The 23,908-nt window shown below is 38.5% G+C and overlaps 1 protein-coding gene across 10 annotated transcripts in view; it reads right to left on the reverse strand.

Moving 5' to 3' along the window:
• IQSEC1 (IQ motif and Sec7 domain ArfGEF 1) overlaps positions 1-23,908 on the reverse strand; it is a 310,602-nt gene that overhangs the window by 170,861 nt on the left and 115,833 nt on the right. For 5 of the 10 annotated variants that reach the window (XM_081898295.1, XM_081898293.1, XM_081898291.1 and 2 more), the window contains one exon: positions 20,610-20,696. The exons of 4 other annotated variants lie outside the window; for them this stretch is intronic. In XM_081898295.1, the coding sequence (XP_081754421.1) occupies positions 20,610-20,696 (87 nt within the window). Of the gene's footprint in view, positions 1-14,837; positions 14,858-20,609; positions 20,697-23,908 lie in introns of those variants that run through there. One more of the 10 variants, XM_081898292.1, reaches the window with a different exon arrangement.

The following is a 23,908-nucleotide window of genomic DNA, read 5'->3' on the forward strand; positions in this document are numbered from 1 at the left end:
AATTATTTTTCCTATGAATTGATGGCACAAGCAGCAGCTAGAACTAGAAGCAAAGGTACTTCACAGTTCATGACTTAAGTCGTAATTCTATGCACAATTTCTTGGAAGAAACATTAATTTAACATGCTTTAACCAAGCCCTTACTCAATGCATATGCAGGGGTATATTCCATTTCACCTTTATAATACCCTATGAAGTTTATTTTATTATCATTTTATTGCTTTTAAAGGTGAAAACCTTCTCAAGATGTTTTACAAAATAAAAACACACACCACGAAACAGTAAAATATCAACTAAAACAATATCATTAAAATATTCCAAATCAAATTAAATTATTAGTAAGATATATGCAATATACAATATAAAACCAGCATCAGTTAAAGCAGACTGAAAGAGTTTAGGTGAATTGCGTGCAACTCACTTCTTGGCTGAATGGGAATTTCAGTTTTCCTTGTCCAAATCTCAACATTCTACTCTGAATTCTCACTGAATCCTGTGGTGTTTGTTTCTGAGTAAGCATGCATATAACTGAGCTACAAATCTCAAACACATCTAAGGACAGGCCATTTGAAACTTGCCATTGATGTTACACACACGCACGCGCACACACAACTAGAATGTTCAGCCTGTGCCTTGTGCATATGGTAGTTATAGCATTTTCCAGCTGCTCATCTACTCCCTGAAAAATGCCTAGAAAAATATGTGAATACTGTTTGTCTTAAATATATCTGTCTCTTCACGTCTGCTGTTTTCCGGCTCCCATTTTCTTTATTTCAAGCGGAAGCATTTGGGGGGGAAATGGACATAAACATAGCTAAGCGCAAACATGTCAGATGGCTTGACTCCTGCATGCCCATACAAATTAAGCATTCTGCCACACCCATCCTCCCATATTGCCCAAACTTTTGAATGGGTTGCCCAATCATTTAACTATTTGGGGAGCCAACTGTAGGTACAAGGATGCAGGTATATAGTATCATTACCACCCCATCACACTCTGCTTCACTGCTGTATTTCATAATGTGTCCTGTGATGCTCAAAGCTATACCCCAGGAATTTCAGCTATTTCAAGTAGATCCACTTGCAATTGTTCATTCATTCCAGTAACAGAAGCCAATGACTAAAGCAGACTTGTAAAGCTTCAGCATCCTCCTCTTCACCTATCCCTACCACACTTCCAGCTAATTTTTCAGCTTTATGGCGGCTTTATAATGATGGGATAAACAAAACCCATTCAAAGAATGGACTTTCATCTTTTGGAGCCTTCTAGAACTGTGTTTCATCATCCATGATTTAAGTGTTCTGGATAATTGAAATAATCTTGTTCAGTAACTCATAGGGCTACCTTTCAACATTTTAGGGAATTATTACACCAAGGTCCAATTTATAAGTCACATTCTTCAGTTACTGCATCATTTGTGTTATATTTTGGCATGAACCTCCATGAACTTGTAATGTTTGAATGTTGTGTGCACCAAATGACAACTTGTTTTAGGCAGATATTAGCAGAAATGTATATAAAACCATAGTTGTACACTTTAGGGGTCATATCAGATCTAATAATGTAAAATATGTGTAATAATATCCTCCCCAAAGACACAAAGTTTGATTCTGTAACAAATAAGACTGACTGCTGCTTTATCAAAGCTCTAGCAAAAAACACCTCCTTGAAATGCTATATTGAAGAAGCTTATGAAACATGAACACGTTAATTTTGTGTGTTTGTGTGTGTGGTTACAACAGACTAAAAAAGGATTACAATTTTGCTAAAAGCATTAACAAGGAAGATTAACTAACTACAAAATCATTCAACTTTTGAATTGTTGCCAGAAAAAGCAAACACATAGTACCATTATATTGCCCTGTTAAACAAAGGTTTAAAAATAGCTATAAAGCTAGCAAACCACATGCTAAGCTTAGAATGGAAATAAAGGCAAAAGGTACCACATTGGTCAGTATCTTTCCCTCTGTGAAGAAAACCATACAGTAAGCACTACCTAGTGAAGAGAAATTGCCTTTTATTTTAAAGCCAACAATAATTGAGAATGATTATACACATGGCACCTGAGATTTTCACAGCCATCCAGCTGATTTGATTGCCCAACTCCATTACATAGGAAGTTGGCAGGGGGCGGGGGGAGACTGCTTAATCAGTTCTGAAATTAAATAAGTCTTATTATAGTTCTGTTCGTCCTGAAATTCTAAGAATTCTATATTACAGTTCAGATACAGAATGGGTTTGGTATATTCCATATTTTTTAAAAATAAAAAAAACCCGCTTGCACTTAAAGAGCAAGAAAAAGAACATGAGTAGCAGGACATGAAGCTGTCCAACAGAGAGGGTCAAAGGCTCCCTGCAGTTGACAATCTATAGGTTTTGGAACACATTCACAATGGGGAATCTTTTCTCCGCTTATTCCTATTTCAAACAGGGGAAAATGGGACAAAGATAATTATATTTAAGTAGTGAAATTGGTTGGAAAGGCTCTTATCTTCAAACACAAGAAATGCAGCCAAAAAGGCCTAGACAGTGTTTGATTCAGGCTTTCTCTGTGAAGCCTTTAAATTCTTGATATGTGAAAGTGAAGCGCCATAATAATAATAATAATAATAATAATGAAGAAGCAGGTGATAGAGGTGGAAAGAGCTCAGCTGGCAAGTAGAAAGTAGCTTTTTTTCCAGCTGTGGTTACCACATCAGTGCCCACTTTCTGCCTTTCAATGAGGCACCCTAAATTGTCTGGAAGTAAATGGCTTAAATAACCACATTTTTTAATTATTTTAAGAAAGCGGCTTGCTTACACAGAATATTTGCATCATGGAATTATTTAAGTCACCACCACCACGCACCCCAGTTCTACACCAAAATCAGGGGAACAATTTTGTAAAATTGTACAATTAATTGGAACAAAGACCATACCCCAGTAATAAGATCATTAAGTTTGCAGATGATACAACGGTGGTTGGTTTAATCAAGGCTGGAGAGGGGGAGGTGGCCTATAGGAAGGAAGTTGAGTAGTTGGGGGAGTGGTGCAGGAAAAACAACTTACTCCTTAACTTAAAGAAAACAAAAGAGATTACTGTGGACTTTAGGAAATGTAAATTGAATATTCAGCCACTTATTATTGAGGGGAAGTGTGTGGAACAGGTCTTGGTGTTTCGATTTCTGGGAATGGAGTTAAGAGATTACCTAACCTGGGGAGAAAACAGCAAAGACCTGATGAAGAGAGCACAGCAGGTTATATTTTCTGAGAATCCTCCGGAAAAATAATCTCTCAAAGGACCTGTTGATGACATTTTACCATTGTACTGTTGAGAGTGCATTAACTTATGGTCTCTGTGTGTGCTTTGGGAGCTGCATGGTCAGGGACAGAACAATGCTGTCCAGGGTTGTAAAGACTGTGGAGAGAATAACTGGGTGCACTCTTCCCACCTTCGATCAAATCTATGTTTCCAGGTGCCATAAGAAAGCTGCAGAGATAGCGCAGGATAGTGTGCACCCCGGAAATGATCTCTTTCAGCTTCTGCTGGAAGAAGGTAAGGTACAGGTAAAGGGACCCCTGACCATTAGGTTCAGTCATGGACGGCTTTGGGGTTGCGGCACTCATCTTGCTTTATTGGCCGAGGGAGCCGACGTACAGCTTCTGGGTCATGTGGACAGCATGACTAAGCCGCTTCTGGCGAACCAGAGCAGCACACAGAAATGCCGTTCACCTTCCCCCCGGAGCGGTACCTATTTATTTAATTGCACTTTGACGTGCTTTCGAACTGCTAGGTTGGCAGGAGCAGGGACCAAGCAACGGGGGCTCACTCCGTCACGGGGATTTGAACCGTCAACCTTCTGATCAGCAAGCCCTAGGCGTGTCCATCTGGAAGAAGGTACAGGGTTATAAAGATGCAGTGTAAGGAGTGTCTATGGGAGTATATTGTATTTAAAAATGGGGTATCAGAGTTTTTAGGGGGCTAACCAGATTGGAATAGCTGGGATAGCAGGCTTGTTGGTTTGTGAATGTATTATGTAGATTTTTTCAATTTCTTTGTTCTGTATAGGACAATGACAATAAAGATTATTGTATCGTATATCTTTTCAAAAGTAATGAAAGGTAGAATTGGAGCAAATGACCAGCTTTCCATGAAAGAGATTGAATGCCTGAGCAGATTTTGGGCACGCTTACATAGAGCATTTGCAAAGGCTCAAGTCCTTCCAGATGCCTCCTCCTCTCGGTCCTCAAGGAGGAAGTAGGAGGATGTGACAGTGTTGATGGCCTTAGAGCATGGGTAGGCAAACTAAGGCCTGGGGGGCCGTATCTGGCCCAATCACCTTCTAAATCCAGCCTGCGGACAGTCCGGGAATTAGCGTGTTTTTAAATGAGTAGGATGTGTCCTTTTATTTAAAATGCATCTCTGGGTTATTTGTAGGGCATAGGAATTCGTACTTTTTTCTTTTCAAAACATAGTCCGAACCCCCACAAGGTCTGAGGGACAGTAGACTGGCCCCCTGCCTTAGAGCTTACTTTTCTGCTGTGGACTTCACTGGGACAATGTTTTCCACCTTTACTAGTCAGAAAGTAATGCTGGTTCTGTTTTCACAGCCATGGCTTGCTTGTGCGGTGACTTGGAACATCCCTAGTGCCTGCACTTCCTATTTTACTCACTCTCTTCAAATATTTTTAATAATGCACATTATATACACCAGTTTTGCTTTGTTTTTGTTGGAATATATGATGCCTGCAGGCATTATGAACTCACAGATCATAACAAGGAGGATGAAGAGCTAAAAGCGTTCACCAAGATGTCCTCTTTCTACTGGAGATATTATTTCTTTGCACCAGTATATACATACATACATACATACATACACACACATAGTCAACTGATCTAGTCTACTGGTTTTTACTTTATAAAATGGTCAAACCTAATTTTTGATATTCTGTAGCCCCGAGACAATTTTGTTTGTGTTTGAATAAGGTGAGATGATTGGGTGGTGGTGGAAGGGGAAGAAAAAGTAGCAGAGTAGCAATCTTGTCAATTTCATGGGCAGCTGGCATTGATAGGACTCGGCTGACAGCTCACTGATTAACTAAGAACAAAGAAGATTAAAATTGCTTTAATCAGACTCTTCATGCCTAGCTACCAAACAAACTTGTCAGAAACATCTGCCACATTTAGGAAAAGTCCTCAGCAACTGTGTTACCCATGCTCACAAAATCAAAAGTACATGACACCTTATTATGAACACAGAATGCAAAGTTCATGTACAACCAGAATGGAACGATACAAAATTGCTTTACTTAATATAAAACAAGGAGCTATTACAAGAAATCTGTTGTTATGGAAGGTCATTTGCTATATCTGATCAAGGTTATGGTTTGTTTCAGGCACAAAATGATGTATTTGGTTTCCAGTTTGTATCTAGGTACCCACAACTGGGTTGTCACCTGGCGCAAAGTGCGTGCCCTTGCAGCGTCCAATCAATTTAACTTGTATTATGAAAAAAAATGAGGGAGAAGGAAGATGGAGAGGGGGAGATACTCACAGGAAGACAGACAAATATGACAAAAAACATGTTTAGTTATGTTGCAGGCTGAGGCTACAGTTGGAACCCAGTTCTGAAAACGATGAAAGATCATTCTATTTGCCATTTCTGACAGGATATTGTGAGAAAGTACTTGAGAAATCATTATGGATGGATATTAGCTAGTAGGTTAGTAGGTAAAGAACCCCTGGACGGTTAAGTTCAGTCGAAATCAACTATGAGATGTTGCGCTCATGTCCGCTTTCAGGCTGAGGGAGCTGGTGTTCATCTGCAGACAGCTTTTCCGGGTCATGTGGTCAGCATGACTAAACCACTTCTGGCGCACGGAGCACTGTAACACGTGCCAGAGAGCATGGAAATGCTGTTTACCATCCTGCCACAGCGATACCCATTTATCCAATTGTGCTGGTATGAATTTCAACTACTAGGTTGCCACAGTAGGTTAGTACAGAGGAGACACAGGTTCAAATCTCCACTCTGCCACAAAGCTCACTGAGTAATCTTAGTACGGTCACAACTGCTTTGAGAATAAAATGAGGAAGGGAAATTAGACCTATGTGCCACACCCTGAGCTCTTTGAATGAAGAGTGAAAGTAAAAAAATGGAATAAGCAATAAAATGAAACATTAAGAACAAGTTCTAAATGCAAAAAAGAAAAACCAGGTCCTAAGCACTGGACAAAAGAGAAAAGCAACAAATTCCTATTCAGAAAAGTCAGGAATTAAATCAACAGATGGAATTGAAAATGTGTCAGGAATAAAGAAGCAGGTAAGGTGAAACTAATTTTTTTTTCTTGGATCCTAAGCATCCCTTCCATCAATGGAAAGACGCCTTTCATTTTCAGGACTTCTGATCTAGTTGAGATTTCCATCAGTGAAAGGAGGCAGGCAGTTTGTGTTGATTCCCTCTCCCCTTTGCAAAGGATCCCCCAAAACAACCAGTTTTCAGGGGAGCACATAGGTGCACTTACATAAGTGAAGTTTTGCAATACAGTGGTACCTCGAGTTATAGATGCTTCAGGTTACAGACGCTTCAGGTTACAGACTCCGCTAACCCAGAAATAGTGCTTCAGGTTAAGAACTTTGCTTCAGGATGAGAACAGAAATCGTGTGGCAGCAGCAGGAGTCCCCATTAGCTAAAGTGGTACCTCAGGTTAAGAACAGTTTCAGGTTAAGAACAGACCTCCAGAATGAATTAAGTTCTTAACCCGAGATACCATTGTATAAGTGGAAGGATAAAATGTTCTGTGAACTCTTGAGGAAGTGTTAGCAGCCTTTGCAGTGCAGGACTACAATGTATTAGGAGTTACTTTACAGTATGATAAACAGGGTGAATAAGGCGAATAGTTGAGTTGCTCATAAAAACGTTTTGAGACTAGCTTGCTCAAAGCCTTGCACAGAGGTTTGTGTGAAGGGAAGAAATTATAGATTCATTTAAGTAGCAAAGTGTTATATAAGTGGTCTTTGTCATCTTGGGAAATGGAAATAACCATTGTGAATGTGTGTTTATCCTGCCACTCAGAACAGGAACGGGAGAAAATGTTGCATATGGCTTCATGTTCTTCAATCTAGCACAGAAGTGTGATTTTCAGACAAAAACTTAAAATGATGAACTAAACATGAAAATTGGCAAGAACAACCTATCTGCATTTTTGTCTCCAACTTTCATTAACCCTAATGGAAGAAATCCTTAAAGCCAACTAGAAACTATGATTACCTATATCTCTGATTTTATATGGACACACTTTCAGTTTACTTTTAACATCTCTTCAGTGATTGACATATTTACCAAGGTGCATTTTTTTTCAGAGATACTAGTTTTTTCTCAAATTGTACAAAACCAAAAAACAAACCACCACACCCCAAAAACCCAAAACACCCTCAAGTGACATATATAATTGAAATAATCAGTGAAGAGGCTATATTTAGCTAACAGAGAAAGAGGAGGGTTTAGTGTGCCCAGTTCTGCCACACTGTGCGCTGCGCCTAGGTGGTTTTGAAGCTATGACATAGTGAACTGAGCAGAATGGAAGGCAAGAGGTGGAGGAGCACTAAATTTTGGCCTTGCACAGGGTGCTGCTGAAATCTGAAAGACCAAAGTCCGCCTGACAGAGAAACTGCTTTCTCCACTAATGTCTCCACCAAATCTGAACGTAGCTGTTGTGTCCCTGAATCCGGTGCCCTACTGATTTGTCAATACTGTCTGCTGCAAAGTACCTCACAAAAAAATGTGTTGCTGTTTTCTTAACTAGTGAATAAATTCTACTGTATTATGCAGGAAATTAAAGGCCAGGATTCAAAGAGCCATTTCAGTATACCCAAGGGCTTATGCATACCCAGAAGCATTTCTGAATGCTTTTCTTTGAACAGCAGCTGCTGTGACCCACATTTTATATTACGAAGTGCTTTTGAAATTCTTCTGTTTCAAAAGCACACTGCCACATAGCATGAGAATGGCCCGCTGTCACCAAAAATCGCAAAAACAACCTGTAGTACCTTCATTCTGCAGGGACACAGAACTGGTTGATTGTGTATGGGTTTTTGTTTAATCCAAGCCTATCTAATAAATTAAAAAACAAACCCCAAACTCTTACACAGGCTTAATTTATTTAACCTTGTCTAAAAATATGAAATGAATTTAGCTCAAGATTTGTGGTATAGGCATGAGAAGGAATAGCACAAATGTGGTGCCTTCAGATGTTCCAGACTGCAACTCCCATGATCTCTGACCACTGACCATCCTGGCTAATGGGAGATGTAATCCTAAATACATGGAGAGCCCCACATGGGCTATCACTGCTCTAATGACTCAACAAACATTTTTACTGGGTCAAAATTATTTTCCCATAGTTTCTCATACCTGTGTTGCTTACGTATAAAGTCTGGTATTATGACCTCACAGTAGCTTCTGTAAATTTAAAGTGTGCATAATCTCTGCCTGTTCGCAGATACAGCAGTGACCCAACATATGAAAGTCTGCCATTCCTTAAATTTTCCATTCATACCTCCAGGTTAAGTTTTGGTGTAAGATCAACACTAGACTCAATGACAATGAAAACAGTGAACATATCTAAAACAGGTCTGTAATTTTCATAAATTGTAACAGATGACGAAGCATTCACTAGACTAGAGGAACTGTCAAGGCTCTGAAGAAAAAAATTATATTCTATTCTAACTATATTCAGTGTTACTGGGACTATTTTTTTAAAAAGAGAACAGAGCAATAACAGGTAAGACTAATGGTAGCTATCTTCTTTTTTTTGCATTTTAGAGACTTGCAAACACACAACAGAAATTACAATCTCAACCAGAAATGCTGAACCACTCTGTGGATGTTTTGGAACTCACAGCATCAGAGCTCCCTCTAGCTTCCATACGCAGGTATCCTTGTGGAATGCAAGTTGCATTATTTTTTAGAATGGAAGTTGTTCTTGATTAGCCTATTTATAGCTCTTTCAAATCCGATTGCAGAAAGAGGCACATTTTGAATTACTATGACTCATATACTGTTGCATTTTTATAGTTTTGACAAGGCTGACAAGATTGAATGCTAAATGCTAAACACTGCTGTTTGTTAAAAGCAAGAATGTATTATGACTCACCATGCATTAATCATAAGTTTGGTGTGTAGGCAGCACTATCTTTTTAATTAAAAACAACAACAGTGAATGAAACAAAATGCACAACAGCTTACATTCTGGAAATGCATAAGCCACATTATGAACCACTGACTCCAGCTGCAGAAGTAGCCTTGTGGAATCAAAGCTAAAACAAGTGGCAAACTCACTTGTGGAGCAGACAGTCCCAAGTCTACAGCAAGTCCTGAGGTTATCATGCAAGGACTGAGCCTGTGTACCATGCAGGCTAAAGCATAAAGGGGGGAACAGAAGAGTAGCCAGCCAGATTAGCAAATCTCAACACCAATCAGCCAGAACAAGCCCAAGGGATCTTCCTTGACTTCTGTAACATACGCCTTCCAGGTGAACGTGCCTACAGATTTAAGAAACTCAGCTGTTTTACTTCTGCTACTAGTTACAGGCCTTTCATTAGTCTTTCATGTCTCTTGCTTCCTTACCTCTCAACTACTGCCCTTTCTCCAGGTCCAGGAGACCTTAAGAGCAAACATTTCACAGGGCTTCACAGATTCATGCCATCCTGCATCTGAGTTGCAGTCTTTTTACTGTAATCTTTCTGCCTATTTGAATAACAGATTCCCAATCAGGTTGCATGCTGAAGTCACTTTTGCATCCCTTAAAGATTCTGCAGCCTGTATATATATATATTATTATTATTATTAAATAGTGATTGCAGGAAGTGATGAGAAGGGTGTATGCCCACAAAGCACGTTAAATGATAAGCCATGGTGCCCAAGTTCAGGGAATAAAAGAGCCAAGACTGGAATTAATGCCCTTGCCAGCACAGCACCTCACAATGTAAGGAAGGCGAAAGGGGGAAAAGACAGCTGTATATTCCAAGACCAAAATTAATCTACATTTACTTGAAACAAATATGTTTCTGCAATTCATTTCATGTGTTGTTTTATATTTCCTCAGCAAGGACTTAGAAAGTAATGCAAAATAAATATACTCAATTTAAGACTACAGTAAAAAAAAAAAAAATATTAACCACCAACCATCGTTAAGTTGACATTTTCACTAGCATATGCTTATTTCATTTGAAAAACAGCTTTCATTATTTTGTCAAAAGTCCATCTGGGAACATGCACTTATTCTGATTATTATTATTATTATTATTATTATTATTATTATTATTATTATTATTACAATTTATGTAAACTGTAGGTTTTGAACTGCTTTCTGTTCCATTGAATGGGAAGTAAAACATCCATTATTATAGGTCATGAAATTTTCAGCTATTGGTAAGTATCTCAAGGAAGTAAATGATTATAAAACATTCTGGCAAAAGCTAAAGTTTACATGTCCCGGGGCTGACCCATATTGCAGAGCTGTATCCCGCTAGAAATATGTGGCCAGATTTCCAAGCTTTCCCAGTGATAAAGTGCCAAATTGAGTCTTTTTGTTCAAGCCATTCTCTCCAAGTTATTATAAACTTATTTTGCAGGAGCTACACATGATTGAGATTGGCAAAGGGAACATTATTTTCATCCTCCCAACTTTCTTTTTTAAAAATGTGCATGTTAAGTACGTTTGTTGAAAGATCCATTCATGCACAGTAGAAAATACAGCCTGTGCTGCCAGATATGGAAGTTTAAACAAGTTCAGTGGACAGGATGACTCCCTCTCTCCCCAGCAGTGTTTTTCTATTCTATTTTATAAAGTAATTCCTTTGCCTGCTTACATCTCAACATGTTAATGAGGGGATAAATCTGCCTGCTCCAGTGCTGAAGAAGAACAAGATATACAAGTATGTTTCAAAAGGAAAATGGGATATCCGGCTTCCACTGTAGTACTGAACGTCAGCTTTTCTGACACACAAAAATGTTGTTTCAAAGACCTTACGGATGCAAAGGATTTCACACACCAAGAGCGTACAAGTCCAAAGCCTGCCTTCTTAATTGGAAAGCTTAAAAAGGAACAGAACCAACCACAGCCATAGCTGGTAGCGAAGATCCAACTTGTGTTGCCCTTCACAAAAAGCAAAAAAAAAAAAGAGAGAGAGGAAAAAACCTCAAATGGTGGCCAGGCTAATCAGCATCCTTTTTATTAATCTTGCAAACTGGCACCCAAAATGAATGCTTTGAACTTCGTTACATAGAATAGGCCCTTCTATTTTTGCCTTTACACGCACAAACAAAATTATAATTAGATTAAAAGATTCCAGACATCTCAGTGGGTGAGAAAAGGAGTAATTACAGTGCTATACATCACTACACTGAGGGCAGAGATAATTATTGTTTTTGTTTGTGAAAAAGAAAAGCAAGTCACAACAACATAAATTCTCACCCTCTGTGAGGTATTCCTTCCTAAATAAAGTAAAAGGCTAATAATTCCAGCAAAATCCAGACATTTACACAATGATACTGCATTATCCTTATCAGAACTTATATTGCTGCATCCCGTCTTATTGCTCAACATCTTATATTAAAAGAATATTATACAGATGGAATCACATGAAGATTGCACTTATTATTTGTGGATTGACAGGGTAGGCAAAACACATATATACATTTTGCTTTTTTGCTCTTAAAACTGCCTCCCTTAGTATGAAAGTTACTACTGGATTAATGCTAAGGAATACCAAAAAGGGAGTATAAGATAAAGGACAGCATTATATTAGATAAAAAGAAAGTAGTTAAAAATATAAAAGGTTAGCAAATGCTTAGCATAATAAAATGCAACCAGTCAGTTTGGCTGCACTGAACGATTTTTTCTCCCATGTGGATCGTGCTTTACATTGACCTTCAAAGCAATTTCCACATTCGTCAAGTACCCATGTGGGCTTCCACACAACACAGAAATATAATTATTTTATCCCAACAATGTCAGGTTTGATCTTCCCATTGAAATGGTGTGGGTCCATTAGTGTCATATATACACAATGCATATTCCCTCAGAAGCACACTTAACAGATATTCAGCTAACCGTCAAAGGCACGAAAGTCCTCTTAAACACTGAGGAAATATGGTTCTCAGAGATACAATTGAAATCTTATAAAATCTGAAGTTTAAAAACCAAGGTAAGATAAATAGCAGCCCCAGATCCCAAAATTGAAAAATTTAGGCTCATTTGTAAATTGCAGATTGGACAGTATTGCAAAAGCCCTGAACAAGAATGTTCTGAAATGCTGGGAGGGAGGGAGGCCGAGAGAGAGGGAGAGGGAGGGAGGGAGGGAGGGAGAGAGAGAGAGAGAGAGAGAGAGAGAGAGAGAGAGAATGAAATTTATTTAAAGGCTTACTAATTATCATTAGAACATAAACTGAAAAAAGTCATTGGGACTGTATGCAACAAAACTGTACAAAAGTCAGGTTTATGGTACTTTTTATTTTAGTTTTTAAAAATGTGAGATTTACATATTGGTTTACATTCTGTGGCCGCTCAAAATAACATAAGAACATATAAAGAGGGTTGTGAAAACGTGTAGTAGAAAATGCTGGGTGGAAATGATTAGGCAGCCATATACCCTTCTGAACATATCTGAATTCGCTGCAAACCAGAACCTTTAGTGTATCCATGCAAGTTAGTTTCAGTTCCATACACACCAGCCAGAGAAAGAAGAGGGAGTGGAATGTACAGATGTGGAACTCTGACTGCACAGTTTAGCGACTCAGAACTTCTCTGTTATCTTGAAGATGGACTACTAGACCCAGAAGGTGGACAACAGAACTGGTGTAGAACATTATCTTCCCTGCCAAGGAGGGGAAAAAAGAGATAGAGGGACAGAATCATAAAGGGACATTGTTAGGAGAACAAAGTATTTAAGAATAATATAGCCCTTTTGTAAACAATACAGAAAGGAAATTTCAGCCTCAATTCATTTGGATTCCTAGACAGTGTCAGTGTTAGCAACTGCACCGTTCACTGGAAACATGCTTTACTTATTCTGCCCCCGCTTTAAAAGACTTTTGCTTAATAAGTTCAAAAAATAAATTTCATTTAGGACTTTTCCAAGTACACCTACAGGACTATGTTCCATCAAGAATTGCTACTTACAAATATGGCTGTGCTCTCTTTAAAAAAACCCCTACACAGGTAAGAACTCTGCTTCCAAAGTCTCCTGAGTTGCCAGCATCATGAATAATGCTACAAACCAGGTCTAACACTCAAATTGTAAAAGCAATGTGGAATACCTCCATCTGTAAAGCTACACTTTTAACCTATGGTAGGAGGAAGCTGAAGGAAGTACCTTCATCAGTATGACCAACAGTGGCCATCTCCTTTAATTAAATAGCTAGCTAAAGAAGAATAACGGAAAGGAATAGGAAAGAGAAAGAAAATACAAAAATCTAGAGCCAAACACTATCACTCATTGTATTTGCCAGGTATTGCTATATAATACAAAATGTGTTGCAAATGGATAGATTTAAGTTCCCCCCCCCTCTCTGGATCATAGACATAAAAATTTGCTTTAAAACATGGTTTGATGCACAGCTTTGGCAATGGGATGTTTGCTGTTTGAGAAACAAGTGAAAAGTCTAACTGGGTACCTCAGAGCCATCCATACAGCTTCCTAATTTGGCTTAGTGCAACTGAACAAAAACGCAAGTTTCTGGAGAGGAAACTGTGGCTGCTTTGGTCTTTCTTTGTTTTTGGATGCTGCGCTAGGTGAAGCTATAGTTTAGCTCTCTCTAGACAAACTACAAACTGTAACCAAAGTTTGTCCTATAGATTACAACTTGTGGCTTGTCTGGAGTGAGCTAAACAATGAGTCCGGGTTTGGATGACAAACTAGTCAAACCATGGTTCAGTGTAGCACATCAGCGAAATGCTTGGGAATGAACAAAGGCCACTACAATCTCCTCTCTGGGATCTTGCACATTATTCCATCACACTAAACCAATGTATCCCTGCTTACCCATTCACTGCAAATTCTAGTCAGATTATAGACTTAATGTATATGTATAATAGAATAAAATAATTATAATTCATACATTTTTTGCTCTAACATATAGGGGAAAACTTAGGATTTAGTATATCTTCTCCAAGTCAAGGCCTAGACATCCCAAATGTCAACCCAATTCCATCAGAAGTTGTTCATATTCATGATCCTTTCAAAGTTTCATTCTTACCATTGTATCTTCCATCCTGCAAATATATCGTAGAAGAACAGCTGACTGTCCATGGGAATGCATATTATTGTGAGAAAGCAGGAATGAGAATAAAAATATGCAGGGTAGGGTGAGTAGGAAAAGGATAATCATGCCCATGCAGCTTTGAGAATAGATTTTGAAAAAATGCACTGAACAAGCTTAGATCATTGCCCATCATATATAGGTTCTTCGGTCCTACAGATAACCCATCAATAGCACTTGTTCCCTCCTAGTAATTTCAGATCCCTTGGTTATATAATCAGGTCGTGCACAAATCCGATTGAGTGCAGAACTAAATATGGTCACAGGTATTTTTTCCCAGTGGTCCCAGTAATCCACCACAGTAATGCAGGACTCTGCCTACTAATATTTAAAAGGTGAATATAAATGCTGAACAACATTGCTTGCCATGAGGATAAGCAATATGGTTGACCAAATAACTTTTTTTTTTTGCTGCTGCTACTTTGAAAAAAGAACTTTGCTAAAATGCTACTCACCATGATTTGTGAAAACAAAACAAAAAATTGCAATTAATTTCAAAATAAGAAAAAAAAGTGTCAGAATAATGATTTTACCTCATAGAGGTGTTGAACAAACATTATGCAGGTAGGTACTGCAAGAAAATGAAGGGATTTCTTTGGTACTATAACATCCTTTGCAATATCTTTTTGCTTTCACAGGCATCACTGGGGGGAAAAGAAGAGAGAAAGTCTCCAGTTTCAAGATGCTCAGGTAACGTGTTGAGAAATGGACATGAGAATTCAGAAGGATCAGTAATGTAAACAAGGAATGCTTGGCATGATTAGGATGGAAGCTGTCAAATCATTCCATGCGCATCAAAATTGAAATAAATCCACATATACTAAATATGATATCATGTCAAACAAAACAGGGATTTGGGGAAGTTTATTTATTTATAAGATGTCTAATGGCAAAAAAGTGAATGTCTTCTATTTGTATGTTTTGATTATATGCAACCTTCCTTCCTTTGTGTACTGCATTCTCCAAAGCCTTTACAGAGGGCAGCTGCCTCCCTGAACAGTGTGGGCTGTGTCCTAGGAAGTTACAGTGGGGAGTGGGGAATTGCCTCAGTTCAGGCATTCTTCCACAACACAAACTGCTCTATTTAGGAAGGCCTTTGACTGTCTGGAGATGTTTCTCAAGGGGAGATGAAAGGTTGTTTGCATGAGCAGCCTTCTACTGGCAGCATCTTTGGAACTCATCCCAAACATATGGTGGAAGAAGAAACATAACACTTAGAATGAGGAGATAAACAACAAGGATGTCTTGTTGCTACATGGCTCATTATTATATTGAGATAATTGCACAGATTTATTTTATTTATTTCATAAAATTTATGCACCATTTGATTGTAAAAAAACAACAACCCTCAAAGCAGTTTACAAAAACAAGACATTGATTTTGCAACTAAAGTTATTTGTTTTATCTATATTCTGTCTTCTTTCCATCACAGGTCTTAAAATTAGTGCACATGGGGCTGCCTGGTAGTCTTCCATTGAAGCACGGACCAGGCTCACACTTGCTTAGCTTCAGCAATGTGACCACATCATGCAGCCCTAGACCTGGGAAGTCAACATGGTGCCCTACAGATGTTGCTGGATCCCAAATTCCAACACTTACTTATTTTACACACACACACACACACACACACACACACACACACACGTTAAAACATATGATGCATAATAAAAATGCACACATTATTCTTGCCAGCAACATCTGGAGGGCATTATGTTGTCTACTTGCCTTTGACCAGGCCTTTCTCTCTTCAGTATAGTTTGATCAATGTAGAAGTAAGTAAGGAAAGTGTTTGGGTTCTCTTTTGTTACAAACACACATTCATTCCTTATTAATTATTTAAAAATGATGCATAATCTGCCTGCTAGGGAAAAAGTGAAGCAGTGACTGAAACGCCCATCAATTAGCTATCTGCAGCATCAGTATATTCAAGAAGGGGAGGCACAGTTTTAGTGGCTTTCTATGTGCATATATCCCAGTAGGAATAACACAACGGCTTTCATTTATTTGTACCTATTAGGGATTACAAAAATAGAACAAAAGCCATGAATTGATGCTTTGTATTAGATTTCAAGATTTATTTGGAAAATAACCCAAAGGCATCAATCTAAAAATAAACTATAAATGAAGGCATGTGACTACTAATTTCAAGACTAGGGATGGCTTTTGGTAAGTTGCCAAACAGACACTTGACTGGAAAAGAAGTGTGTGCTATAGTGTCACACAATATGTCTTGAGATATTGCTGCTGGTACTGAAGAGTTACAGATGACAGGGGTGGAGAACCTCAGGCCACAGTGTGTGTGTCAATGCAGTTTTCCAGGCCTCTCTATCTGACCCTTGGAACTCTCCACAGGACACCCCCCTCAATGGCCCTACTCCACACCCTCCTGTTATTCCCCCTGGCTGGTATGACTTCTTGAAATGGAATAATGCCTCCTGCTTGCCTGCGTAGAGAGATGCACATGTAGAAGCTTATGACTTGTGTGGTGGGACTGTACAAAATGAGAGGCACATCACCTGCTGTCCCATCCACTTGCAAGTGGCCCAGAAGTCTGTCCACTCCTATATTATGAGAACCTATCAAATCTAAAAGCACGTTATGTTAACTATTTGAAGAAAGAAAAACATAAAGTCAAGCTTGAGTACTGTACAAATTATGATGGAGAATAAAGGACTGAATTTCCAATACAGAAACTACCGTTTTGGCTGCGTAGTCATAGAGGTTTAGGAAGAAAGGATTTTATACTTTGAAAGAGTACTTTGGGATGTTCCTTAAAAAAATTAAAGGAGTACTTTTAAGGATCAAAATGAGCACCAATTGAGCATAGATGAACTCAATCTAACTCAATCCAATATAATTTATAGGAGAATGGAATGGAATAATAAAAAGTGACTGCATTTTGTTCAGGATTTGTTGTAGTGAAAACAATGCTGGCATTGTTCACACACCCTAAAGATCTTTGTTAAACTACCTATAGACAAAAGGCTTTTTGTCACAATTATTTGTTACATATTTATTATATGTGTTAATAAATTCATTAACGAATTAGTTAATTTCATTATGACATGTAATGAATTTGAGATTCATAATTTCATTATGAAATTAACTTTTAAAGGATCGTGGAACTGCAATGCTGCAATCCTAAAGTGATTCTGAACTGTATTGTATGCACTGAAGCCCAGCTCAGCAAAGCACTGCAAAAGGTCATTTAAGGGTGTTTTTGAATTGTTCCAGCTAAACAAGTTTCCTCAGCTACTGCAATACCACTATTTGGCTACAGCAATCCTGCATCTTGTAACCTGTTAAGGTGAAAGCAGACCACCAGTTTTTACAACCTTTTTTTTTTGCTCAAGCAAACAGCAGAACTAGGACATTTATTGAGCTCCTGGTAGTAGCAGACTGCCTTATAGAACTGGAAGGATGCCATTGACTTGGAAGGTCACAAGACCTGCACGTGCATTCTATAACAAAGATTAAGATATACTTGAAAACAAATGGGGAAAACCTATTTCATGTGTCATTGGCTTGGGCAAGCTGGATTAACAATACTGGGAGCACATACAAGTGGATAGCACATTCACTGATTCCAAAATGCTTATATTTATGATGGGAAAAAACCAAAAATAAGGCAAAACAAAGGAAAAATGCTTAAATGATGGAAAAGAAATATGCAATACATGAACTATGTGGGAAACACACAATTATGAAAGCAACAAACTTATGCATATCCATTTGCAGACTTAGGTTTCACTGCTGATTATCTTTTTTTACTAGCACAACCCTTTTTCAGCCCCATATTTACAATATTTTACACAAATGTTATCCATGAGCTGGCAAATTATAAATAATTTAACTCACTTTTACTGATGAAATAATGAAAAATTAGGTGTCCATTTTTAACAGCCCTAAATATGCATTTTATCTTGTACTGTGTAAATATCCCATATAAAGTCGGTCATGAGGAACTGCAAAATCTATGTAGGATACAAGCATCTCCAAACACTTATCCAGATGTGTGTGTGATGAAAGCCACCAACTAATATGGTTTTTATATGTAATGGATTTAGAAAGGAAAATAAAAGGACGTTAATTTACTGCTCAACCAAAGGCTGGTGGGCTCTAGCTTTTGTGTGCCTACTTTGTATCAGGAATAGGGGAACATCTAGGGGTTCGAAAAGATCAGTATATATGGGGCTTCTGCAGAGGAAGGGAGGGATTTGGAGCACATAGCTTTAAGTGGAAACCTGCCTGCCCTCAAACAAACCTTGCACACCTACTTAAAGACTGAAGCAGCCAGAGGACCAAACACACTGCTGACTGTTCTAATCTAGTCTAATCCAGAGCGGAGTCAAAAATTCCCCACCCTACTTTGCAGGTTCAAACTGTGGGAGGCATTTTGGTGGGTTTCATGGTGCAGAGCAAAGCATGAATTGTTTCAGAAAAGGGTAAAGAAAACACCTTTTCTCCTGCTCTTTTTTAATTTAAAAAGAACCAACATGCTGTAGCAGCAAAGGGTCTTTCCTCCCCCTATCCCCGCCCCATTTATTTGCATTGTCAAAGAATCTTAGGCTCGAAGAGGTGGAAGAAACCCTGAGGACCATCTAGTCCAACAACCTGCTCTGCAGGAATCTCAACTAAAGCACCTGTGACAGATGGCCATCCTACCTCTGCTTAAAAACCTCCAATGAAGGAGAGGCCATCACCTTCCGTGTGAGTCTGTTCCACTGTCAAACAGCTCTTACCGTCAGAAAGTTCTTCCTGATGTTTAGTCGGAATCTCCTTGCTTGTAACTTGAAGCCATTGGTTTGGGTGAACAGGGAAATGCAGAGCTCTTTATGCTGCCTTGTTCTTCCCACCAGAATGCCAGTTGAGTGCATGCTAGTGTGATCATTTGGCACAATGTAGTTACCCAATTTCCTCTGGATTCCATTCTGTGTATCACTTGACAAAGCAAGCCCTAATAGCTAGGGCTCATACAGCTCTGCATTGCAAAGCACTGTTATGGGAAACCACTTGCAGCCCAGCCATTAGGACTTGCTTTGCAAAGGAGAACTTGGTCTCCTGCCTTTGGGACAGAACAACCTGCAGCCTGTGGATTGCATGAGGCCTGTTGCCTCAGTCCATGGCCTCCAGCATTTCTCATACCTTGTCTCTGATCAAGTACCATTGTTGCCACAAGGCACACAGGTCTTGTACATGTGTTATCTGAGATCCAACAACAGAACACTATGGCTAGAACACTGTAGGAGCCACAATCTATAGTTTGGCATCCAAACTCTATGGGGAAGTGCCGTAGCTCACTGAGAGAGCATCTGCTTTCCAAGTTCAATCCGTTGCTTCCTGTGTGAAATACTGCATGAAATCCCGGAGAGCCACTGCCAGTTAGTGTAGATAGAACTGAACTAAATGGATGGCCTGGCTCTGTATAAGGCAACTTCCTATGTTCTAACATGCCTGGTAGCACCTCTTCTCCTATTGCTGCAATGAGAGCAGCACTAGGCCAAAGACAAGGTAAGGGAGATTCCACAGTTGCATCAAAGCTGATTGAGGCTAAATGGGGTGGGCTGAGGAAGAGAGGTGGTCTGTGCAGGGGAGCATCCCCCCCCCCAAGAATGTGATCCCAAGTGAAACTATATTCCTGCTTTAGAGACTATAGTTCACAGAACGATGTTAATGAGTGGGCTTTGACTCACACTTCTTTCTCAAGTCGCTTTGAATCTTCTTTCCTGGAAAAAAGTGATTACCGATAATATTTTGGAATCGGCCCTTTGTCTCAGGAAGTAAGACCTCAGGACTTCATAGATGTGTATGCTATGAGTTGAGCATGAGCACTGGAAAGAGCTTCTCAAATAGGTGGCGCACCCTCCTTGCATGCTCATGAGCAAAATCACAGCAAACACAGACCTGCTTATGGGGCCTGTTTTGCCTGAGGTTTATTTATCTTGGGCAGGCAAAGGAGGAGTGGAAGGGAGCAGCAGAGCATGGTCTCAAGGTCTTGAGGGCTTTCTATGTGTTTGCTTGAAAGCGCCCTCATTGATGTATGCGGACGCTAATTGTTTAAATGTCATGGCATTTGTTTATTTAGTGAACATATAAACTGGGGGGGAACTGGAAACGCTATACTGATTCTCTGTGGAAATTCTACATAGACCTGTACTATAAAAGAGTGTGTGCTTAAATGTTTTAAAATGTGATTTTTAAAGTAAAAAAATAATATTATCATATAGAGGTACCAAAAATAAATATAATAAATGGTCAGGCCTATCTATGAAAGGAAAAAGTGGGTGGACCATAACTACTCTTACCTGTACTCTGAGTGTGTGGCAGGGACAGTGAGCTGGGTATGGTACAATGGAGCTGGACAGCAAAACTGGTGCAGAGTATTTATAGACCTACGACACAAGGAAAAACAAAGTCAACACACTGAGTGTCTATTAAGGGGCTTTCTAATGGAAAGGTAGGTGCTAATGGTTATATCTGAAATGTTTCAATGAGTTTTGTTCCCACTTTCTAAAAAAATAAAATAAATATATTAAAACTCTCAAACTCCAATTACTGGAAAATAAAGGGGAATAATCCCCATACAAATGTATGCATACATCAGAAATGAGTATGATGGGTGATTGCAATGAAGAGTTAAAATGTTGTTGGGGTGGGAAGGACCCCCTAAATGTATAACAAGTTTTTTAAATGGATGTCTTTGCTATATTCTGTACAGTAATAGCAAAGATATAAGTTAAGGGTTGGCTAGGATTTCTGCAGAAATATGAAGCAAGATATGCGGATCACTCTGCACCAGTCTAGCTGTTATTTTAAACTACTCCAAATTCTGTTATGCTTTCAGGCACTAGGAAAATAATCAGATACTCAAATAAATATAATATTTTAATAAGCTTGTGGTGTAATTTCTTAAGATAATGAACTATTTATGTAACGATGCAAAATCCTATTTTCCTTTTGATTCCATGGAACCAAGCACCAATGTATGTTCAGTAAGCCCTTTCTAGCATGAAAAAAATATATAAATTTTACATCTTAAGAATTATTTCTCAGTATGCACCTGCAATTAAACCAGTCAAACAAAATATTGGAAAAATAATGCCAATGCATAAGATGACACAAAATGATACAACAAATAAAACAATATGTGAGATACATAGTAGTAGTATGCTTCATGGCTGACATGTGTTATGAACATTTCAAGTTTGGTTTAGTACAGAAAATATTGTGTGATGAAACCGCAAAATCCTGAATTTCCTGAATAAAGCAATCTGGATAAGATGGTGAAGATGAAAACCAATACCAATGATCTGATATAACTGGTATTCACTAGCTGCAATCCGTTCTGCAAAATAAAACTTGAGACTATTCATGAAAAGATTATAATAATGTGTATTAAAAGTACTCCACTTGGCTCTCTTCGCTTCTTTTGCTCATGGCAGTTTCCCGGGAGCTTCAATAAGCACAGTGTATTTTTAGTTTCAGGTGATTAAAGTCAGAGTCCTATGAGGTCATCCTCTTAAAAGATCAAAAAGACGAGTTAAGCAGAAATATGTCATGCTGTCTGTCTCCAGAAAGAGGAGGGAGTCAAGCACTAATCTTTTAAAAATGAAGGTCAGGTTGCTCTGACTCTTGCTGCTAAGACTTAGATCAGAAGCATCATTAGCAAGTGAGAATAGTCTACTTACTATATTCTACTATAAAGTTGAAAACAGATGGTCACACTTTCCTCTTGGGTTGTAATGTGTGATGACTTGCAGTCAGGTTTTTCCTACTACAGTGAGTTCAAATGTAATACCAAACCATAGTTTGCCCACTTGTGGGCTTCGGCTCTGCCCTATCCACATCCCCTTATGCATTCTGCTTCCCTATCTGACTTGCAGGTTTGGAACAAGGCGTACAGTTTGCCACTGCGGATGAATTGGCAAACTATGCTTTGTGTTTGTCCCTCCAACGAAAAATGAAAATCCACTTAAAACTATGGTTTCTAACTGTGATTTGGGGGAGAAGCAGTAGTTGGCTGATTCAGATATAATGGCAGGCCAAATAGTTTGTCGAAATCAAGAAGCCTGGAAGGAAATTGGAACAATGCACAAGGGAAAAAGGGACAGGACAGCAACTTAGCCCAAGCATGGCCAAACCATGGTTTGGCATTACAGTTGAAATGTTTTACTGAGATGGTTTAGGAATGTTGTATTATCTCATTTTTGATCCCGACATGATCCACATGTAAAGTTTTTATTTTGCTCATTTTGCTTTTTATAAACTTGTCTTAACATTTATTTTTATTGACAATGTTACCATGTATTTTATATTCTTTGTAAACTGCTAAGAGCTTTTATTTATAGTTAAACGGTATACAGATTTTGTTAAATAAGAAATATTATCTATGATAGCAAGGAGAAATATATCTGATTAAACATGAATCATATTGTTTATCCAAAATGTTCAAAGCTAAGAAGACTGATTGTTATACTTAACCAAAAACAGTGGAAGGTGTTTGAAAATCTTGAAACAGCTTTTGGGCAGCAATAAAACCCAAAAGAGTTCGATGGGCTGTTTTGCAAATAATTTAAATTTTTAAAAGTCTTCCTACTGAAGCTATGCTGCAAAGTTTTGTTTTGTTTTCCATTTTAGTCTTAATTTCTTTCAAGCATCCTTTAATTCCCAAGTTGTTGTTTTTTCTTGAACAGCCATTAAATGCCTCTAATTTCTAAGTACCATAAACAGTAATAAATCAGTCCTTGCTCAAAAAGCTGAATACAGTATTTTGGGATCTGGGGCTTTGGCTATCACCAGAAGAACTGTATGCTTATAACATGACTTACCAGTGCCACTATGTCATCATTAGTACCTTTTTATTATAAGCAGAATTTCATATTAGAAATAAGTCTGCAATTAAATCTAAAGCCATATTTCCCCATACAATCACTTCGCACAATGGTCCTTTGTTATTTCCCAGTCACTATAAATTCAAAGTATAATTTGTGGACCAGTTTCTATCAGTAGACTGTATTTCCTACTGTAAACAAACGATGTATTCCTCTTGTCTAACAGACAAAATTCTGAAAGCTAGTATTTGTTTAATAAAACATTAGCAAATGAATAGCATCTTCTGTAACCATGTTCATCAGTTGTCAAATCCTTTCTGGCTGCATCTCTGTTCCAATACAAATGCACCATCTGGCTAATCGGCATAGAAATAAAAAATGCAGGCTTAAATTGGGGGTGGGGCAATCTGAATTGAGACAGCAGCAAGCGATGGAAGATAAGTTTTCTTTGTGTAAACAGGAGAGGGAATCTATCAGCTCCACACACCAACCTCCAGTTTAATGTGCAGTTTGGAACTCAGAGCCATGTTCCAAAGAGGAAACCACATTCAGTTCCTTTGTCTCTCACCTCCCTCTCTTTCTCAAGTAAGCAAAGAAACTGACATAAATTGTATTATTTTTAAGTTCAGATACTTTCGCTACTAAATACATTTTTGTGTAAGAAGGCTTTCCCCTGCAGTGTGATCTAGTGATTACTACTGGTTGCATGCAGTAATTGTAGCAAAATTCATTTTAGAGTAATTATTTATTGCATTTCCCCTCATTTTATCTTA

The sequence above is a fragment of the Podarcis melisellensis genome (genome assembly GCF_964234715.1).
Source record: "Podarcis melisellensis genome assembly, chromosome: 2".
Lineage (NCBI taxonomy): Eukaryota > Metazoa > Chordata > Lepidosauria > Squamata > Lacertidae > Podarcis > Podarcis melisellensis.